The sequence below is a fragment of the Zootoca vivipara genome, chromosome 6 (assembly GCF_965207765.1).
Source record: "Zootoca vivipara chromosome 6, rZooViv2.hap1.1, whole genome shotgun sequence".
Classification (NCBI taxonomy): Eukaryota; Metazoa; Chordata; class Lepidosauria; order Squamata; family Lacertidae; genus Zootoca; species Zootoca vivipara.
Window position 1 is genome coordinate 30,679,808 of NC_142589.1, and position 20,726 is coordinate 30,700,533.

The following is a 20,726-nucleotide window of genomic DNA, read 5'->3' on the forward strand; positions in this document are numbered from 1 at the left end:
GGATGCAGAACATTTTCTAGTATTCAGCATTCACCTGGTCTCTAAACTATAGCCTTTAAAGTATTTCTTGATGTTTTAATACAAAACCTTACCATATAATACCTCTGGCAAGACAAAACTATTTTGACAACTCATATTACCGGCACATTCAGTATAAGCCGCTCATATGAATTGCAGAAAATTGATACCACAAATTCTGTAAACTGAATAGCTTCAGATATTTAGCTCCTCCAATATTGCTGTAATAACTGTTTACTTTTTGCTCAAGCTTAACTACATTGTGTGATAACTAAAAGGCATTTTTAATGTATTGAGGCCAACATCATGGGTTGTCAAAGAATATGTTTAATAAAAAATAATTAAACTTCCATTTGCTCTATAGAACATCATAGAAAGTAAATCAATAAATTACAAATGACTTTAAGACGCTTTTTCAACTACAAGAAAGCAAATTCAGACTACACAGAACACAACTGGCAAATATTGCAAAATGTCCAAAAGAAAAACAGGACTAAGACGGATCATGAAGCCTGAAACAAGGGATAGAAATACAAGGCAATAAGAGCTAAATTTCTTTTTAGTCACTACCAACATACACTTCTTCACCATATTGGATATCTTTTGTACTGAAATTTCAGTATTAATGTAATTCTAATAAAAGGCTCCTTTACAACCCTTGACTTTATGCAGTCACACTTGCATATTGTTTAGCCGACAGAGCTACATATTTCTCACCTTTCAACTGATGCTGATTAAAAAAACCACACCTTTACTTCATATTCAAATCTTTCAGTCACACATTGAAACTGTAAAATTGCCTTATTACAGAGAGATATCACTAGAATGGTAAGTAAAATTCACTTGACCATAATTAGGAAAATACTTTCTTTCATAAATTTATTAAAAATTATGTTTAGGATTTCTTTTGGGGGGAGGTACGTAGGGGTATGGTGCAAAGTGATATTGTTGAAATACTCCATTGACTAAGTCAACAACCGTGTTTGGAAAACTTTGGCTATATCATGGATACATACAAGATAAATAAAAGTGCTATATTACAAAGGGCAAAATATTAAATATGTAATACATCCTTTCATGATGAATAATTGCTACCCCTTTTCTTGTGGCATGTTTTGACTATTGCTAAGACACTGAAGGGCCAAACAAGTCATACTATTCTGGGGAGGGAAAATACAGTAAACCAGCACAATCCAAATGATACTTTTATAACTGTAATTACATGTAATACTGCTTTCTAGTCAAAGGGGTTAATAATTTTGCATGTACAAACTTTATTTTTTATTGGTAAAGATCTTGGTAAAAAACAACACAGTCTTGTTTACTGTACAAGCAAGCAACAGAACTATCAAAATACTAAATTATTTCCTTTTGAAAAGATTTCTCACTTACTATATCATCAGTATTTTTTTACCCATTCACTCAACTTGCCTATTCTTGGACCACAAGTGAAATTAATACAAGCTCACACCTTTTCACCTCAGTTCTACTGTATGGTGTGAATCTGTGGTTCTACCATGTCAGAGTAATAGCAGCTTCAGCAGAACAAGGAATCCTATCACATATCTGATTTTATGCAGTAAGGTTCTAAGGATCTGTATTCAAACAGATGCTTTATAAGCACTGTCATACCATGGTTTCATGGAACACATTTCTCACATCATTGTTGAAAGTGCTTTTTTAAAGTTAGGTTATTGGGCAACTAAGCATTATTACAACTAACAGATAGATGATACCCTAAATTTTGATTTTGGGTAACATTATTCTACATAGTCAAATTCAAACCTGTAGAGAAATATGAGTATTTTTAAACATGACTACATTTCCTCTTACCATTATTAACTGGTAACTACAGGAGTTTACATGACAAACATACACAAAAGAAAAACAAACAAAACAAACAAGCCATTTTCACAAGGATCTAATCCTTATCCTTATAACATGAAGTATGCAGTGTTGAAGTGGCACTTTGAATTATTTCAGCTTGTGGATACAGCTCCTCAACAACATGAAGGCTGTAGAAGGAGCAAAATCTTAACATTAAAAAGGTATCCATGGTGTCGAAGAAAGTAAGAAAGGGATTTTTGTGACTATTATTACAAGAGTGCAAATGGTAATGGTAATTTCCCTTGCAAAATTAACATACACAGGATGCCTTTAAAAAGCAAAGCAGAATATGAAAACAAGTAGAGAAACCAATGTAAACTTCCTAAACTAACTCAGCTGAGGTAACAAGTAGCCAATCTAATTGGCTGAATGGGAAACTTTTCTTTTAAAACAGAGTTGTACCTGAATCGGAAACATCAGCAGTGCATCACAACACTAGAGCATTTTCTTGTAATTAAAACAATGGATGGTGATGTAGTTTCTACAGCTTTCATGACATTCATTAGCTGCCCAAATTATTGCTGAGTTTTGATCTGTAAATTATAGGTGTCAAGGAGGCTGTAAAACTATATTCAAATTAAATCAATAATGCGCATAAAGAATTTTGTGTTCACTACAAATATATTAAATATACAGCTCTTACTAAGCATTTTTTTAAAAATTAACCCCCCAAACAAAATTATAATGCCTTTTGCTGTAATTCTTTTTTTTACACAATTGTGTATTTGATAGTACATACAAGTTCAGAAACTTATGAACTTCAAGAAATATTACATGCAAAACGTCTTTGAAAGCAGTTTGCACTTCTAAACAAATACTGAAATGTTCGTTCATTAAATTATTGATGCACTCACTCAACACTGGTTATTTACAACAAAATAATTCAAGAATAAATTCAAAATCAGTTTATAATTTAAGTGCAGAGTTTGGGGTCAGTCTTCATCACTAGAATCTGAATCCTCAGACGAGGACGATGTACTGTCTGACCCAGAGGAAGCATCGGCTTTCTCTGAACCCTCATCTGTGCTGTTTTCATTGCGAGAGCTAGGCTCTGCTCCCCTTTTGTCCTCTTGATCTTTAACCCTAGAATTTTCCTCCTTTTCTTCTGTTTGCTTGGCTGTGCCTGTGCCATTGTTTTCATTGTTCTGTACATCAAAAATATTAGATTGGGACAAAGCTGGGATATGGAGATTAAGGCCTGGAGTGAGAAGCATCCCTGGATAAAGTATATTGGACAACAGTAAGGGGTTAAGAGCAAGGGGGCTGGCGGCTGCAGCAGCAGCAGATGATGTGGAAGGAGAACCCGACACAGAGTTTTCTCCACCATTATGTGCATTTTGGCTCTCTGTCCTTTCTTTTTTCCCGTCGGGCTCTCTTGAGTCATTTCCCTTTTTTTCCTCGGAAACAGATTCTGTAGATTTTGTGAGGAGTCCTCCCATTCCTAGCAAATTTGGTAAGCCAGCCATTCCTGAAAGCAGCATAGGAAACACAGCAGCCATGTTTTTCGCCTCCCCAGCAGTGTTCAAACTAGTTGGCATTCCCATTAAGCCTGCTGTCACTTGCAGTGACTGAAAATTTTGCAGATTTTGCTGTAAGGCATGGAGAGTAGATAGATCCACCCCTGGCAGCAGCCCATTGGCTAACAAAGGGTTGACCGGTATGCTTGCTGTTGCTGTTGCTGCAGCAGCAGCTGCCTTAGCAATCTCGCTTTTAGGTCTTCTCCCTCTCCTGCTTACTTCCTCTCGCACAACAGGCCCTGTGAGAATACGGTCAAACATGCTTTCAGGAAGAAATCCCTAAGAGGGGAAAAATGAAACTTGTGTTATTGCATTCTTTAACGCAGCTACCTATTTCTGCATCTTAAAAATATGGTGTAGCTAAATTGAGAAAATAAGTATTAAAATCAATTTCAAACATAGCAATCTGCCGATAATATGGTAGAATAGATATAGCATAGTTACGAATGTTAGCTGGAAGCCAGAAAAATAATTTAAATGAAGTCATTTGCAAAAGCTGCCTTTTACAGCTTTTGAACTTTACTTCATATAGTGCCTTCAATGTACATGGCACATAACAATACAAATAAGCAAGAGTGGTCTCAAGATTGAAAATTTTCCTAGTTGTTTCCAAACTGCTTAAAACAGGGATCACACTGCTTTAAGGCTAACCTGCTTTCTTTGGTAAGTAAAGCTACAAAATTATGACACCCCCTCCAGTACTCACAGATTGTTTTACAACATCTGCCCATTCAGGAGCTACTCCATATTCAGAATTCTCTTTCAGGAATCTGCACAGGTCCTTCAGTGGTGGAGCAAAAGCACCTCCTACCTGAAATGTAAGGATCAAAAATGGATCAAACATTTATCAGTATACTTCATGGATCCAACACTCAGTTTGCACTCATAGCTTAACAAGCTATTTTGTTTCTGTCTGTTCTAGAATAGTTATGGTGACACATTATTATTATTATTAATAATAACAATAATAATAATAATAATAATAATACACCACCCTTCATCATAAGATCTAAGGGCAGTTCACAGAATAAAATACAGGATAAAAACAAGTAAATAACTGAAACAAAACAGCAAAATAATAACCTTTCCTTCCCACAGACACATTTAAAGGCAGTAGAATATTAATCAGCCAAAGGCCTGGTTGAAGAGGAATGTTTTTACCTTGGGAGAGCATTCCACAAACGGGGAGCCACTAAAGAAAAGGCCCGTTCTCGTGTTGCCACCCTCTGGAGGAGGCACACAAAGAAGGGCCTCTGATGATGAAAGCAAGTCTGTGACGGTTTATATAGGGAGAGGCGGTCCTTGAGGTAGGGCACCAAGCTGGAATGTCTGGATGACAAAAATTAAAGAAATACCTTTCTAGCATTCCTTCTATTGATTAGTTGAACACGTTCTTCCCCAGTAAGGCTATTAATATCCAGCTTATTAGGATTGCGACAACGGTGCCTTTTTTGTTTGGGTCTTCCTTCATGAAGCTGCATTTTCTGTGGTAGCAGAATTAAAAATATATATATATATTTATATATATATGAGTCCTCACTACTATTCAAGCTGCTTATGAATAACATATTTATGCTTAAGGACCTACTTAACAAAGGTTCTACTTCTTAAATATGCTGCACAGTGAGTTTTATATTAAGCACAACTTTTTAAATTGGCCTCAAACCATGCTTAAATTATCATATATGTACTCATAGTGTGTTCAAAATTACAATCCTTTTTTAAAAGATGAATATTACACAGAATTTGCTTGCTATATTCAAATATCACAGCACAGTTGGAATGAATGGAAATACTTACAGGAATAAAAGCTCCTAAATCTTCAACATAGCCAGGATGTTCATTAAACCATTTCTCCAAATCTTTTCTTTTAGGGGCATCATCACCCGCAAGTCTTGTTCCATCTTTCAAGTTAATAACTGGAACTGGGCTTTCTGCATCACACACGCCGTGGGATGGTACATATGGAAGTGCTGGGTTTATTCCTGGAGCAACCTGAGGGACATTAATGCTATGGCAAACCTGCAGAAATACAAAGTGTTATGAGTACTGTTCTACTTAGTTCAGGCATAGGCAAACTCGGCCCTCCAGATGTTTTGGAACTACAACTCCCATGTTCCCTAGCTAACAGGCCCAGTGGTCAGGGATGATGGGAATTGTAGTCTCAAAACATCTGGAGGGCTGAGTTTGCCTATGCCTGACTTAGTTGATTGGAGATTGCCGATTGCAGTCTGAGAGCTCTCTCTTGAGCTGCATCACAGAAGTATAGTGTCCAAATCAAAGGAAGTAATAGCACTACTCTATTCTGCCTTGGTCAGACCACACCAGGGGTAATGTGTCCTGTTCCGGGCACCACCATTTAAGAATGATATTGACAAGCTGGAACAAGTGCAGAGGAGGGCAACCAGAATTATAAACTATCTGGAAACCAAGCCTTATGAGGAATGGTTGAGTATGTTTGGCTTGGATAAAAGGAGACTGAGAGAAGAGATGATAGTGACCTTCAAGTATCTAAAGCAGGCATCCCCAAACTGCGGTCCTCCAGATGTTTTGGCCTACAACTCCCATGATCCCTAGCTAACAGGACCAGTGGTCGGGGAAGATGGGAATTGTAGTCTAAAACATCTGGAGGGCCGAAGTTTGGGGGTGCCTGATCTAAAGGAAGATTGAGCAAGCTTGTTTTCTCCTGCTCCAGAGGATAGGACTTGAACCAATGGCTTTAAGTTACAAGAAACTACATTCTGATTAAACATGAGGAAGAACTTTCTGACAGTAAGACCTGTTTGACAGTGGAATGAACTCTCTCAGAAGGTAGTGGACTCTCCTTCACTGGAAGTTTTTAAGCAGAGTTTGGATGACCACCTGTCATGTACAATCTAGTTGAGATTCCTACATTACAAAGCGTTGGACTGCATGGCCCTTGGGGTCCCTTCCAACCCTACAATTCTATAATTCTATTAAGAAAACCTAGAGATAGATATTTAATGGAAAGCAAACATCACATTTACATATTCAAGATGTCAACCCTGCTAAAAAAAGTTTTGTCTTGCAAAAATACATGAACCTGATTAAATAAGATGCTGGATGGGAATGTCAATGCCTTTTGTAATATCAATGTCAAAGCTAATACCAGTAGTACAATACAGGAAATCTACTGACGCAGGCTGGCAGGACAGCTTCTATTTGGCCAATATAAAGACATGAAAGCTTTCAAAATTAATAACATTTACATCAGAACAGCATGTATACTTAAAATATCAATTCACATTGGCTTACGTGGTTAGGTGCTTTGTTTCTATTTATAAACAGGATATCTACTCCTTCCACATTCTTCCTCCTTCCTCTCCTCTTTTTCATTACAGGCTGGTCATCAACTATTATTCCATTTGCAGTAGCTGTTGATTGACTGGAAGTTCCTAATCAAATTATCAGTTGCATAAAATTAGCAACAAAAGACTCCCCCCCAAATAAATATGAACAACTGAAAAAGCAGCAACAAAAAAAGTCATTGAAAGTAGAATGAATTTATAGAAAAAGGTTCTAGCGTATCTATGAGACGCTAGTTGAGTTTTAATCTGAGTAGGCCCATTCAAATTAAGAACATGACTAAGGTTCATTAATTTATCTGGGTATGCACTGAAGAAAAGTTAGTTGAATACCATCCCAAGGGAGGAGGAAGGGGTGTGCGGTGGAGGCGGACTGCCCCGGGTGTCTTTGCTGAGGGAGGTGACATTTGGAGCGCCGCCCGCCTGCGACTCCCAAGCCTACCCTGAGCCGTCGGGGGAAGGGGGGAGCTGCACCACTTTGCTGGCGGCATTCTCCCCTTCCCCCTTCCCTTTGACAGCTTGGGGGAGGGTTGGGAGTCATGGGCGGGTGATGGGCCGAATGTCTGCCATGGGCAGCTCGCTCCGCCCCTGGCTGCAGGGTGTGCGCACCACTCTGTGCACGTGAGTGGCTATCCAGTACCTGGGAGGGCACCCTTCGTGCCCCGCCCCCCCCTCGGAAGCGCGTCCACCCTGGGCAGCGCGGGCATATGCCCCGCCGCTGTACTACTCCAGGATTATGTGGCATACTTATCAATATTGATGTCAAAGTACCCAACTTCAATAGGCTCTATATTATTTTCTCTCCACAATTACAACCTGACACCAGGGGAATAACTGGCATGCAAACATACAGATTGTAGCCTAGTGTATCTTGTCAAGGCCAAAGAAAACCTCAGCATTTTCTCAGCTCACTTATCACCATTACTTTATGCTACAGCTCTTCCTTCAAAAAGAGTTGCCATTCAGCCTGTAAAGCTGTAACATTCTTACTTATTCCAGTTAGGTTCTAGCTAGAACATTATCCAAATTATTTGAAGTGTATGCATTTTTTCACTTACGCAATCATCAATGGCAGTAATAGAATACACTTGTTCATAAATGTTCCAGAGTTAGGGACAAGCAAGTGAGGTGGCCACATTTACTGATAACACTAAATTGTTCAGGGAAGTTAAGAACAGAAATGGTTGTAAGGAGCTACAAAACAATCTCTTCAAACTGTACCACATCATACTGCAAACGGGGATGCGATTGAATGGTACTTCATAACATTCCTTGTTAGCGAGCCATGGAGAGAGATTCTAGTCTGGTCTTCTCTCTCTCTCTGACATACCAGTTTAATATGTGCAGGGAACACTTTTGTGTACGACATAGCATCCAGCTGAGCACCCACCTGCAGTATGAAGTGTCACAGCACAGAACCAAGCTTATCACATTAGTAAAACTAGGTGACAGACAGTTAAACAGCTTGGAATGGCAATCCAAAAATTTATTAATACAATATCTAAGTAGCAAACCTTTTGGCATTAAACACTGGCTTTCACACAATGCTTACCCAACTCTGGCAAAGACTTTGGGAAATTGGCAAGGCTGGTCTCTGAAGCATTCTGGAGTTCCTGTAGCCTGGCAAGGTATTGCTGCTGTCCTAATGTACCATCTTCACTTTCAAATGGTCTTTTCTGAGAAAGCCCCTGCTTCTGAAAAATTAATTTCAAACCTCCTTCCTGTTAAACAAACATGAGGGTTAGCACATTTCTTTGGGAAGAACAAACCAATGAAATAGCTGAAGATCTTCATTTGCAATTTCTTTCAGGAAGAATTGATCTTCTCTCTCACACACATCTAAGTAACTGGCAGCCTTTAGTCAGTAATGACTGCAACTGAATACTTTTATAAATAAGTATGTATTAAAACATAAATTTGTGAATATCAAGTTAATTATTATAAATGATTTGTATTCATTAGTATGCATTACTATTGACCTTTAGCATATGAGCCTAAGGAATTCTGAGTATGTGAATAATTGTTCTGATTTGTTCACCAAGGGCATTTAAAAACTGGATATCTGGAAGTTCCTGTTTTCAGACATTCAAGACTGAGTTCAGAAGAGCTAGACACTCTGGAAAGCACCTTCAGTACTAAAGACAGCAAAAAAAAAAGGCTATATGAGAAAGCATCCCACCAGCAAGGCTTCAAAAGTCCAAGAATTGTTGTCATTTGTTGATCAATTCTGAATTCTTTTTTTTTTAAAGGGGGGATGCCCCATAGAAATTTATCCAAAAACACCCATAAATGTGTGTGTGAAGGAAATAAGATTGAGAGCAGGCAGCCACTTGTAGGTAAAGCATGCTGCACACCGCAATCGCAATCAGGTCCTAGGGCGATAAAAATAAACATACGTCATTGATTTTCACTGTAAACTCCTTTTCCCGTACATGCTTCTTCACCTTTGACATCTGTGGTGACTGATCATTTTCTTCTTTAACATCTGCACTTGGAGGTGCTGGTACACTGGGCTCACTGGGCTCTGCAGCGGCACCCGGGCTGTCTAAAAGCTTGGTGGTATAAAATGAAGCCACGGTATTGCTGTCGTAACTTCTCCGTGCTGAAGGCCATTTACCTTTCAATATTGTTTGACAAATACTATCCAGACGGTTAATCATAACCCGATCCTAGAAGGAATAGAAAGAAGGCAGTTAATAGCCTACTTTTCTATCTCAACAGTTAAACAACTTGCTAAATTAATCTGAGTAATTAATAAACAACCAACAAAATGTGGCAAGGCTGCAGGATCATCAGGAGAGTTTTGATCTATCACTTAACAAATATTTTCTTCTGATTGTGGACATAATTTGGCATTATGACTTCTCTTGCTTTGTACAGTGGAACCTCAGTTTGTGACTGCCTCCATTTACGACGAACTCGGAGAGCGACCGCCGCAGACCCAAAGTATTTACATCCAGGTTCCCCGCGCACAGATGCGCAGAAGCAATCTGTGCAGTGCGCGTGCAGAAGTGCTCTATCGATGTTTTTCACACGCGCAGAAGCGTGCCTTCGGCGAGCGACAAACTCGGGGAGCGACCGGCTCGTTGTCATAAACCGAGGTACCATTGTACATAAGAAGGGTAATAATACTTCCTTCCTTCTCTACTGATGCACAAACTGTGTTTTAAATTCCACTCAGGCTAGCATCACTGTTTAGGATTGGTGTGACTGTTTGGGGACGGGGGTTACGGGGATGGAAGCTTGTCCACAGCCAAGTGTTAATAGTTACTTCCAGAGAACAGAAATGCTGGGGGCAGTGCTTGGGGGGAAAAAACAGGTCTGAACAGGCCAATAGTCAGAAGGGTTTTTCTGAACAGGATGCAATAACAGATTCTTGTGTCTCCTTACCCCTTTCCTTTTAGGAAGGAAAATTGACTGTAGCTTCTAAAATGAAGTAATATGGATAGTGAAAGTGAACATTTGGTGGCAGACAACGGGATCTCTGGCATAACTGAGTGGCTGGGCAAAGAGCAGGGTGTCACCAGCATGTGACTGAGGGGAATATTTATTCCCATATCACATATCTTCTAAAAGAATCACCATATGCTGGAGAAATTATAGATGAGGTGGCCAGTTCAAGAGGCAAGAACACAGTAGTACTAATGCTTCCAATTATAGAAAAAATGCAGTAGTGCCAGTGAAAGGAGTACAGTGGGCATCTCTGACACTGAATGATAAAATAACTAATTCTTCTTCCCAGCCATGTCAGGAAGCAACTGAAGCCCAAATTTATATACTTCTCAAATTCAGAAGTTTGAAGAAAATGAATTAGCAAGTTCAATATTTTTTGGAAGGAAATTTATCTAGATTTATACACATGCAGTCTTAGGACTCAGCTAGACTGGTAAAGAAAAAGTGATTTATATGCCATGTCTATGCAATATAATGTTGTCCACCAGATGGCGATGTGGAGCCCACTTTTTCCCTGTTTAAATTTACGTTTTAAACTGAAACACTTCTTTGATGTGTTTAGATCCAGGCTTACTAACTTACCTTTGGCCAGTAGGAAGCAGCCAACATATATCCACCTTGTAAGATACAGTTAGAATTTGGTGTTCCATTATTCATTTGAAAACTGTCCTGGGTTTCATCCTGCACAGTGCTTAGGGAAGCTACACTCTCTTCATCATATGCTTTCAAAAGAGGCGTTCCTTCTGCTGAGGGAAACAATTTTAGTTATTAGAACATAAAACTTCCAATAATGGATACCCTATTTCTGCAACACAGAATGATTTGATATACGAATGGTGATATTAAACGTTAGTCATATTCAGGGTAGACCCAAGTGATTTCGATAGGTCTACTCTCCGTATGACTAACATTTGATATCACTTGATAGCTTTTATCCCGATAAAATTTGGATTGCTTCTATGGACAAAAGAGGGTATTTTATCAGCCAGTCCTTCTGGATGTCAAAAAGGAAGGAAACTGAGACATCTTAATCAGGAGCCTTGAATACTATGCAAGTATGCAAACATCTAAAATAGTAAAATAAAGATTTTTTAATAAAAAAATCAAACATTCTAGATCGTATCTTCTAATAGAAATTACTTCTTAGCACCACCATTGCCCACTGCTCTCACATTTTGGATTGTACACAAACAGTACAGCATGAATCAGATGCCATTGTGGGACAACTGTGCATGAGACACAGGAGGACTGGTGTACAAGTTGCTCTTTACAAACCATCATTTCAAGACTGAGGAACAGAACTGCTGAGAACTGCTACGGCAGTAGTTCCAAAACAGTCCTCAAGTGCCATTCCACTGAAAATCAAGACATGAGATTATCATGGTATGAACAATTTACTGCTATAACCTTAGACAGAAAATATCATAACTAGGTAAATTTGATGGGTAATAATTTTAACCCCTGAGAAATTGATAAACCAAGTGCACAGCAACTAGCACAGGAACAATGGAAAGCTAGAAACCCAAGAGAACAAAATAAACTGATTCTATCAGTTACCTAGTGCTTCATTCTAGGCTGCAAAGCATGATATCAAGCTAATAACTGCTTGGCCTGAATTTCTAAGTCCAGCCCTTCTCTGGAGATAACCATAGGAAGAAATAATTTCTGAATAGGCCTTATAGTCTCTGAATCCTGTCTTACATTTTTTAGCCTCAACACTGTAGTAGTGAATGCTAGCAAAAGTTGGTTTCATTCACCACTCCAGAACATGGCAAATGCAGTGTTATAAGAAATAAAAACTCCTCCTTTTCCCTTATGGGGTATCCAAGAGCCCATATAGAGTCTTTAAGTATAAAGTCCTATTGGAAGGAGAAAATAACAGAGGCCAACCAGAGAATATTGAGAAGCAAGGCAGCAAGTAAGCTTGATCTTTATTAACTATTGCAACAGGGTGTTCACTACCACATGCAGGAGGAGGAGGGAGCCAGAACAATGGGGCTCAAGCCCTTATATAAACTTTTGAAGTTGCCCACCCTGTAGCCTGAGACCACCCCTAAAACATCATACATACATCACAGAAGGAGGCGGTCTCCAACAAAATTCCTGTTTGTAAGGATACTTGATAATGGCCACTGATTCTTCTACCTGGACAGCTTGGCCATTCTTTTGTGATGGTAAATACTTAGTTCCTAAATACAGGTCACAGGCTCACCCTATTCATACACAAATATGCCCTTAAAACAGGATTTGAGCAAAGAGAGAATGGGGAGGGCTTTCCCATTTCCTTCCTCACTGCAGAGAAATATTTGAGGTTAATTTGGGAGAGTCAAAATGGTTTCAGGATTGTTCTCCTGTACTATTTCAGACACGTGGTTTATATACTTATGTACCGTATGTGTTTGCCTTGTAAATTTATGAATATATGATTTATATATATGAGACCTTAGAATTCCTATAACAGCAACTACATCCATAATCTTGATGTTGTTTAAAAAATACATGGGGAATTTTACTTTGAAGAGCTGAGAAGTCTGACTTTGCCAAAATACTTTAGAGGTTTAGTGTAATAATTCAATCATAAAGCCCAAAGTGTATATACTATATATCCTCTTTAGAAAAGCATAAACCATACTTTTACTGAGCTCTTATACCAATATTAAGTATTTCCCCCCCCCAAAAAAGACTCTCTTGCAAATTAATTTTATGCACAGCAAAGGAAGTTAACATATCAAATACATATTATGTATTTACATAAAATCAAATATGAATGGCTAGGCAGCATTCTTGTCGTTGCATTCCTAATTTTTTTTAAAAAAGAAATCAAATATGGGGAAAAAGCAAAAAATAAGTTCTAATTTAACTTTCAGCAACAGCTGTTGCAATTCATGAAGCCACATTTCTACTTTTCACAAAGCAAGAACAATATTTTTTCCAGCCTGTTTGTGATTACAGAATTATATGGCACCCCCATAGTCCCGAGTTTCCTACAATTCAAAATATTTCTTTACATGCTATATTAAGGGGAAAGGGGCTTATGTCAACCTTCTCCCAGCAAAAGTTTAAAGCAAATTAGCCCTTAATTAGCCTTCTGAGTGTGAAAATGAGCGAAACAGCACTTACGCCTCTTTTGTGATTCTTCTTCATCACTGTCGCTTTCTTCTGACGAAGAGGATGAGGATGACGATGAGGATGAAGAGGATGATGAAGATGACGATGACGCTGAAGAACAAGATGAAGAAGATGAGGAACTGGATCCTGATCTGGAACGTGAGCAAGAGGATGAAGAGGAGGATGAAGATGAAGATGATCTGGAAGAACAGGTTGATCTATCTGAATCAGAGTCTGAATCGGAGCTGGATTCTGATCCCCTCTTGTTAGGTCTCTGTTTTTTGGAAGCAATGTTAGGAGTTAGGGGCTCTGTCCTTGCAGCAACCATACGCCTGTCACTGTCTGCCTTTACAACAGGTTTCTGGTCTGTGGCATGAGATGGTGTGCCATTATTTGGGCTCAAAGGTTCAGTCTTTACTCCTGTTCGCATATCCTCAGTATATATGGACTCCTCTCCAGAAGAATGTGGATCTTCTTTATGGTTTTCATTCTTAACTTTTGTATCCTCAAGTGTGTTCCCTTTGATATCTAGCAGCCTTGCCTGAGGTGCAAGAGGAGATGCAGACACCACCATCTGATACTGATGCAAAAGTGGTGTAGGAGTTATTGGAAGTGCTACTTTACTTTGACTGTAGTTCCTCTGGGCTGACATAAATGAAAGTTCAGGATCACGAAGGATGTGGTAGTCTGTTCGGCTAACCCCATGCTTTGCAGCTCCAATCAGTAAATCCCAGTCATGAGTCCCACATTCCCACCAAACTGGCAAATCTGGATTAAGCTGACAAAGTTTTAATCGCTCAAATATCTGTGGATGACGGACAGCTTGTTCTCGCACCTTCCTGAGAAGTTCAATGCGATACAAGGTTCGAGAGGCACGCTCTTCTGTAATTGGCTGGATAAAAATATTGGGATCCACAAGTTCTGCACAGGAAACACACACAAGAATCAACAACTCTCAGAACAGGAATTATAATTTAACTTTTAAAATAACAGCACTCTTTCCTCTTCTCTTGATAAATTAAGGTAATGATTAGGAGGTTAGAACGTCTAACGTAATATTAAGTGTTAATTTAAATTTTGGTTGATCAGCTACTACCTTTTTAGGTCAGAGATGACTTGGAAACTATATCCCATGCTCTGTTCACTACCAGATTTGATTATTGTAACATACTCTAATTGGGTCTGACCTTGAAGATGACTGGGAAACTTCAACTGGTTCAAAGAGTTGCAGCCGAAATACTGACTGAGGGTCCATTTAGAACTCACATAACCCCTGTTCTAAAACAGTGTCACTAGTTGCCAGTTAGTTTCCAGGATCAATTCAAGGTACTCACATTAACATTTAAAATCGTAAATACCTTCAGCACCAGGAGAAGGCATTTTCTGTGGCAGTCACTAAGCTGCAGAATTCCTTCTCCACAGACATGTATATGCTGCCTTCTGCTTGAGGAAATTGTGCTGAGCATTTTGACTACCTAATATAAAAATGCAATAAAAATACTGTAGTCTGATGGATTTTTGTCTAGTCAATATCACCTTATACAATAGAGTTCTGTCCACATAAAGACTGCTATTCTTACATGCTGGGGGAAACTGTTTATATATATTGTTGCTCCTGCTTCATGCAAAGAACAGTTTGGTTTAGCATTTTTCAATAAAACAGTTGTTGTAGCCTTTGCTGCCTGTTTATTTTTCATAAAGGAAAAAAATAAGCAAGTAACCCACCATCTTTTGAAGGCAGGCGACAGACTCTCCTGCACATAGCCATAAATGCATACAAGTATTTTTCTAAACTTTCATCCGTTTTCTTATGTAGTCTAGCCATGGCTCGAAACTTCGTCCAGTCAAATTGGCCTCTGTCAGGATCAAACACTACACCAAAAGTTGAAACTACTCTGTAGAAATCAGCTTCTTCTCTTCTTGTCCATCTAGATTGAAAAGCAAGAAGAAATATAATTCCAATTAAGTAACTTTCCCTGCGTGCCTGGCGTGCTCTGGTCCATGGGGTCACAAAGAGTCGGACACGACTAAACGACTAAACAACAACAACAACTTTCCCCCAAAAGCACAAAGAAAGATAGACTAGAAAGTAGTCAAAATGTTTTTTGTGATCAGCTTTTTAAACCTGGTAAACCTAGCATGTACAGACCTTTGTTGTCTTTCAATTTTGGCAGCCATTTTTGGATTTAGAGCAGCTTCTTCATATGGATTCTGCATCACACAGGCCTGGACTGGAAATGCAGGTTGTATCTGTTGGGTTTGCCTGTTCTTACTAGTACGCTGGTATGCTGTTATTAGGCGGCGCAAGCGTGTAGTTAAGGCAGACTGAGTTGGCCAATAAAGCTTGTCCCCTTCAATCATCTGACCATCTATAATTAAGGAACATAAGAATTTGCTGGTAATTCTCTGTTTTTTGCTCTAATGTAATACAAATAATAATTCACTGTAGTATATTAAGATCATGAGGTGTTTTTTTTACCTCCATCTGTTATTATAAGATCCCCCGGTGATGATATATCATCCTAAAAAAGATTTTTTAAATTAAAAAAGCAGAATGAACAGAGGCATGATTCAGACACAGCACAAGTCACACATCTTGCAGATGACTGACTAAGAATAGTAATAACTCATCTTAATATGGATTATTTTAACTTCATTTTTAAATTAAGAGGCTCAAAATCTCTCCATAGAAAACAAAAATATCTGCATATAGTTTAACTGAAAGGTTGCCAAGAAACTAATTTAAAAAATTACTGTTTTAACCAATATAAATTTTTACAATCAATAGCAAATATGAGTGTCTCATCAGCTCTTAAGTTTTGGTGTAACTGAAAAAAGAATACTGACAACACATTACCTCCATGTCATCTTTAAACATTGCTGGGGCTGGTTTATATTCTGGGTCTTCTACATCTCTGAAAAATACACATTCAGCACAGGCTTGTAAAGTATGTGTTTTTTCATACAATTGTTTTAACTACTGGAAAACTTTAAATTATTTTGTGGGGGGAAAACCTGCTACAAAGAATATATATTATGGTTTTAACTACTTGGACATTTTTATTTAAAGTTTTGTTCTATGTATCCTGATAATTATCATCTGGAGGACAATCTGGCCCTCCAAATGTTGCAGGCCTGCAATTCCCATCATGCCTGATCACTGGCCGTACTGGCAGGGGTTCATGGGAGTTGTAGGGCAACAGGTTCCTCATCCCAGATTTAACCTTGCAAGTGTTCTAATAACCTCAAATTTCTGTACTGCAGAATCACTGTTGTTACATGTATGTTATGCTCAGAGAAAGGACCATATGGGCATATGAGAGGCATACAAAGAGTTCTCTCATTCCCATGGCCTGTAAGCTCATGCCCTCTGACATAGCTGTCAAGTTCTCCCTTTTTTTTTATTAAGGGAAATTCCCTTATGCTGAATAGGCTTCCTCACGAGAAAAGGGAAAATATGACAGCTATGCCCTATGACCCTTTGGGGCTATGACCACATTTGACTGGTTTGGGGTAAAAGCATTTTGTACATTTATTGTAAAACAAACAAACAAACAAACAAACCCTAGTATAACCTTTGGACGCAATCCAGACAACAAAGCATTTTATTTTCCTACTAAAACCAATGGGACTGTAAAATACATTTAACTCTCTCATACTCAATTCAATGAGAAGTGCGTAGCTTTCTTTTTACGATTGTTAATTGCATTTAAAGTCACCGCTAAAAGGGCTTAGCTCTGGCTGATTCTCACCCTTTATCTTGTTTGCATGCTCAATGAAGGAGGGTGATTCACTTTAAATAGTGATTTTTTAAAAAAATCATACCCATCAATATAGTCATTGGCTCTCTGTTCTGCAGCGACTGCCTTGTCATCAGGTTTTCCCACTCTTTCCAAGAAGCAGAGAGCTGCATCTGCTCTAATTGTGTTATACTTTTCATAACCTGAGAAACAGATATTTATTAATATTAATTCAAAAGACAAGCAACCTGTATGTGAAAAAGAAACAAGTAGTATCCCTATCACTTACCATGCTTAAAAACTCCTATTAAGAGAGATTTATCTGCTTCTGTATCCCACCATTCCGCTGGCACTTCAGAATGATCTGGCTCAGGGACCCAAATGTCAATTTCACTGAAATAGTTACCCAGAAAGCTGGTGTTAAGTCAACTCAATTAAAGAATTCTGAGAAACAACTTTATTTACAGTTAAGGAGGAAAAAGGAAAGAGCCTCAACATGGTGTACCTGGCTTCAACTCCATCAAAAACTTTTGAGCACTCATTACCAATGACTTCTTGCTTCAAGTAATACAACATTCTTACTCGAAGTAAGACCCTAAACATAAACACATAGAAGACAATTAATTCTTCAGCCACGGGCAGAGTGTATTTTAGTTCAACAAGCTACTATTTTGAAATATATAGGAAACATGCTCAGCAATATTATCAACAAATTTAAGACAAAACCTTAAATTTCCCAAGTGTATTTTGAGGCCAGTTTCATCACTCCACACACCTGTAACATTTTAATGGTTATGAGTCCATAAAAGTAGTCCCCCACACCTTCTCCATACCTAATGACCTTGATGCTTTGGGCCTAATGCTTAGTCCCAGCTAACTAAGCTTGTTTGCTGCCAACAGTTTCTGGCAACATGAGAACAATTCGTATGCACATCTGTCAGGCTCACACTATTTGTGATTTGGAGGGTGACATTCCCTGCAAATGCCACACAACTTTTTGTTTTGCAGGAGTAGGGAGAGTTCCTGCCAAAATGTACAGGTTCTCTCCTCCTGTCTGCTCCTCCTCCCTTCCAACTTTTGGCATCTGCACAAGGTGTAACCACTGTACAAATATAGAGACTAGTTTACAACATGGCTACTACAATTATGCTAGTTTTGTAATCCATAGCAACTCACTTGTTAACATTAATAAAGATTATTAGCATTTAGTATGAAGGTTTTACTTGTACATCAAGGAGACAAACTTTAAATCATGTGTTTATATTGCTACTTACTTGTTGCAGTGGTGTTTTATATGTTTTTTATATCCATCATCTTGCAACAAATGCTCTGGATTATACTTTCGAAGCCATTCTGCTTTATGAATATCAAAAGTGCTGGCCTGAGTTTTAACTTTTTTTCCTTTTCTGCCCCTGGGTACAGGAGCTGACAAACCTATGCAACATAGAAAAATACAATGTAACAACTGCATGGTATGACAGAACTTGCTTGTTTCAGGAAGAGCGAGAATACTACCTGTTTTCCCTTAACATTGCAAGTGTAGACAATTCAAACAGTAATGCTAAACGTCAAAAGAGGGTAGACCTACATGTAATAAAATACCATGATTACTCTCAACATTCCCCGAGGTAAAGCAGCTGCGGTTTCAGATGGAGTGGAAGGGGTCATTTAACCCTCCCCATACATTAGTGCATTCAGAATGGTCTCCACCAGCTGTTTTTCTCCCCAAAGCCACAAAATAGGAAATTAGAAGAATACACGCATCTTCTAATACATCTTTCCCCATTTTATTTCACAAGGTGTATCATGCTTCAGTACTTTTGAGGAGTCTTTAATTTCATCACAAGCATGTCAAAAAATAGTACCCTTACAGATTCTTACCTAAGTGATTCTGTAGCTCTCGAGTTTGCCCATCCTCTGTTGGTGTAATAAGGTCCCATATAAAACTTTTTATTTTTTCATCTCCTCTGTAATGGACAAGGCAATATGCTAGAAGGGCTCGGCAGATTATCTCTACATCCTGTTCGTTCAATTGTCTCTTGAATCGCCCATGTGACAAAATCTCTCTCCAACGGCCCCACCTGTTTAGAGTTTAACACTGGATCAATATTTTAAACAAAAATGGCATCTTTAAGACTACTGTACTTGTAGAATGTTTTGCTGCAAAGAGGTAAAGATAAATTTTATATTTCTAACACATTAACACTTTCCCCTTTGGTGTTGCTTTGAGAATCTAAGGTTTTCTCCCCTTATCATCCTGCAAACTAATAGGGAAAGCTACTAGTTTTATGCAAATCTGTGAGACTGTGAGCATTAGTTTGGTCTCTCACAGCTTTTTCTGCATCTATAAATAATTTAAACATATCCACAGGTAGATTTTCTCTTTGCTTATTATAACTACTATTCTATTACCCAAATATTATGGCACATTTTGTTACTACAGTTCTTTATGAGAAGAACTATAGTAACATTATGTGTGTGTGTGTTACACTCTGCAATAGAAAAAAGCAACATGGCCTGATCCTAAGGTCTGCTGAATCAATAAGTAAGCATTTTAGTCATTATGTCTATTGCCACAACATACTACACTGTAACTGTACTGCAGCATCACTACTACACTGCTGGAATCTGGTACAATAACAAGTGTAAAGTGGGACACCATCCATACAGAAAAAGAAATTTAAGAAACAACAACAATAATAATTTTATTATTGTATATTTTTGCCTCTCTTTACACCAAAGAAACAAAAAACATTCTTACCCATAAACTAGCAGGTTTTTTTCCACCCTAAAACATTCTGTTCTTCCATATCCATTGGAGCGGTCACAAGGCCTCCGAAGTTTTGGTTTATCATCCCCTTCACTTTCAATGTCAGATAGCTCAGCAAGTTCATCCTTTGTAGAACTGAAAGGCCTTGTTTGCTTCCTAATTCTAGGCGTGTCAATAACCAAGCTATTCTGTAAAATGTAACAATATTCTGAGTCAACAGAAGTGAGCATTTTCAAAATACAAAATGATAAAAATTCATCAAAACATCCTTGTCTGATATTTTATTTATTATTTTACTTGTTTTTATAAACTTTGCAATCAGCTTTTCATTTTAAAATATTCCAAACACAAGATTTTAAAACACAACAAATCTTAGCATCTATTTCCCAATAAACAGTAAGATAGAAAATCAGCATGTACACTGACAAATAACCATTTACATAGTGCAATATCAAGATATTCAACTAACAGCCTGGGTGAACAAGTAGGTCTTCGCTTGGTGTCTAGAGCTTGTAAGACATGGTTCAACCATATTTGAGGGGCAAGACAGTTCCACAATCTGAGTGTCTATCGAGAATATCCTCTCTGAGGTTGCCATATATAAAATCCCTGGCAAATGTGACACTGTCAAAAGGGTGTCTTCACTACATCAAACATAATTATACTGAGAGAAGACCCACTAAAATTAATCAACCAACATTAACCATGTCCATTAATTTCAATGGATCTATTCTGAGTAGAATTAATACTGGCTTCAACTGACTATATCAACAAAAGCATGTTGAACTAGGTATGGGTAGCATTTCAATAATACTACGAACACTCAAATACAGCATAGGATGATATGGTATTCCTGATTCATGATCAGAATAGTCAATAATTGCTTCCTGTTTCTGGCAGTGAGAAA

The 20,726-nt window shown here is 38.2% G+C and overlaps 1 protein-coding gene across 12 annotated transcripts in view; it reads right to left on the minus strand.

Moving 5' to 3' along the window:
* Positions 1-327: 327 nt before the first annotated feature.
* Positions 328-20,726, minus strand: part of CHD9 (chromodomain helicase DNA binding protein 9) — an 86,473-nt gene continuing 66,074 nt past the window's right edge. For 8 of the 12 annotated variants that reach the window (XM_035121166.3, XM_035121168.3, XM_088671872.1 and 5 more), the window contains 19 exons: positions 19,811-20,007; positions 18,931-19,130; positions 18,324-18,483; positions 17,555-17,644; positions 17,339-17,442; positions 17,135-17,252; positions 16,167-16,224; positions 15,789-15,831; positions 15,459-15,678; positions 15,035-15,237; positions 13,322-14,230; positions 10,784-10,947; positions 9,145-9,417; positions 8,301-8,469; positions 6,699-6,838; positions 5,223-5,444; positions 4,778-4,906; positions 4,129-4,233; positions 328-3,701 (listed from right to left, as the gene is read on the minus strand). In XM_035121166.3, coding sequence (XP_034977057.1) covers positions 2,838-3,701; positions 4,129-4,233; positions 4,778-4,906; positions 5,223-5,444; positions 6,699-6,838; positions 8,301-8,469; positions 9,145-9,417; positions 10,784-10,947; positions 13,322-14,230; positions 15,035-15,237; positions 15,459-15,678; positions 15,789-15,831; positions 16,167-16,224; positions 17,135-17,252; positions 17,339-17,442; positions 17,555-17,644; positions 18,324-18,483; positions 18,931-19,130; positions 19,811-20,007 — 4,368 coding nt within the window. In that variant the 3' untranslated portion in view covers positions 328-2,837. The remainder of the gene's footprint in view (positions 3,702-4,128; positions 4,234-4,777; positions 4,907-5,222; positions 5,445-6,698; positions 6,839-8,300; positions 8,470-9,144; positions 9,418-10,783; positions 10,948-13,321; positions 14,231-15,034; positions 15,238-15,458; positions 15,679-15,788; positions 15,832-16,166; positions 16,225-17,134; positions 17,253-17,338; positions 17,443-17,554; positions 17,645-18,323; positions 18,484-18,930; positions 19,131-19,810; positions 20,008-20,726) is intronic. The other 4 variants (XM_088671870.1, XM_035121174.3, XM_088671871.1 and 1 more) reach the window with 3 other exon arrangements.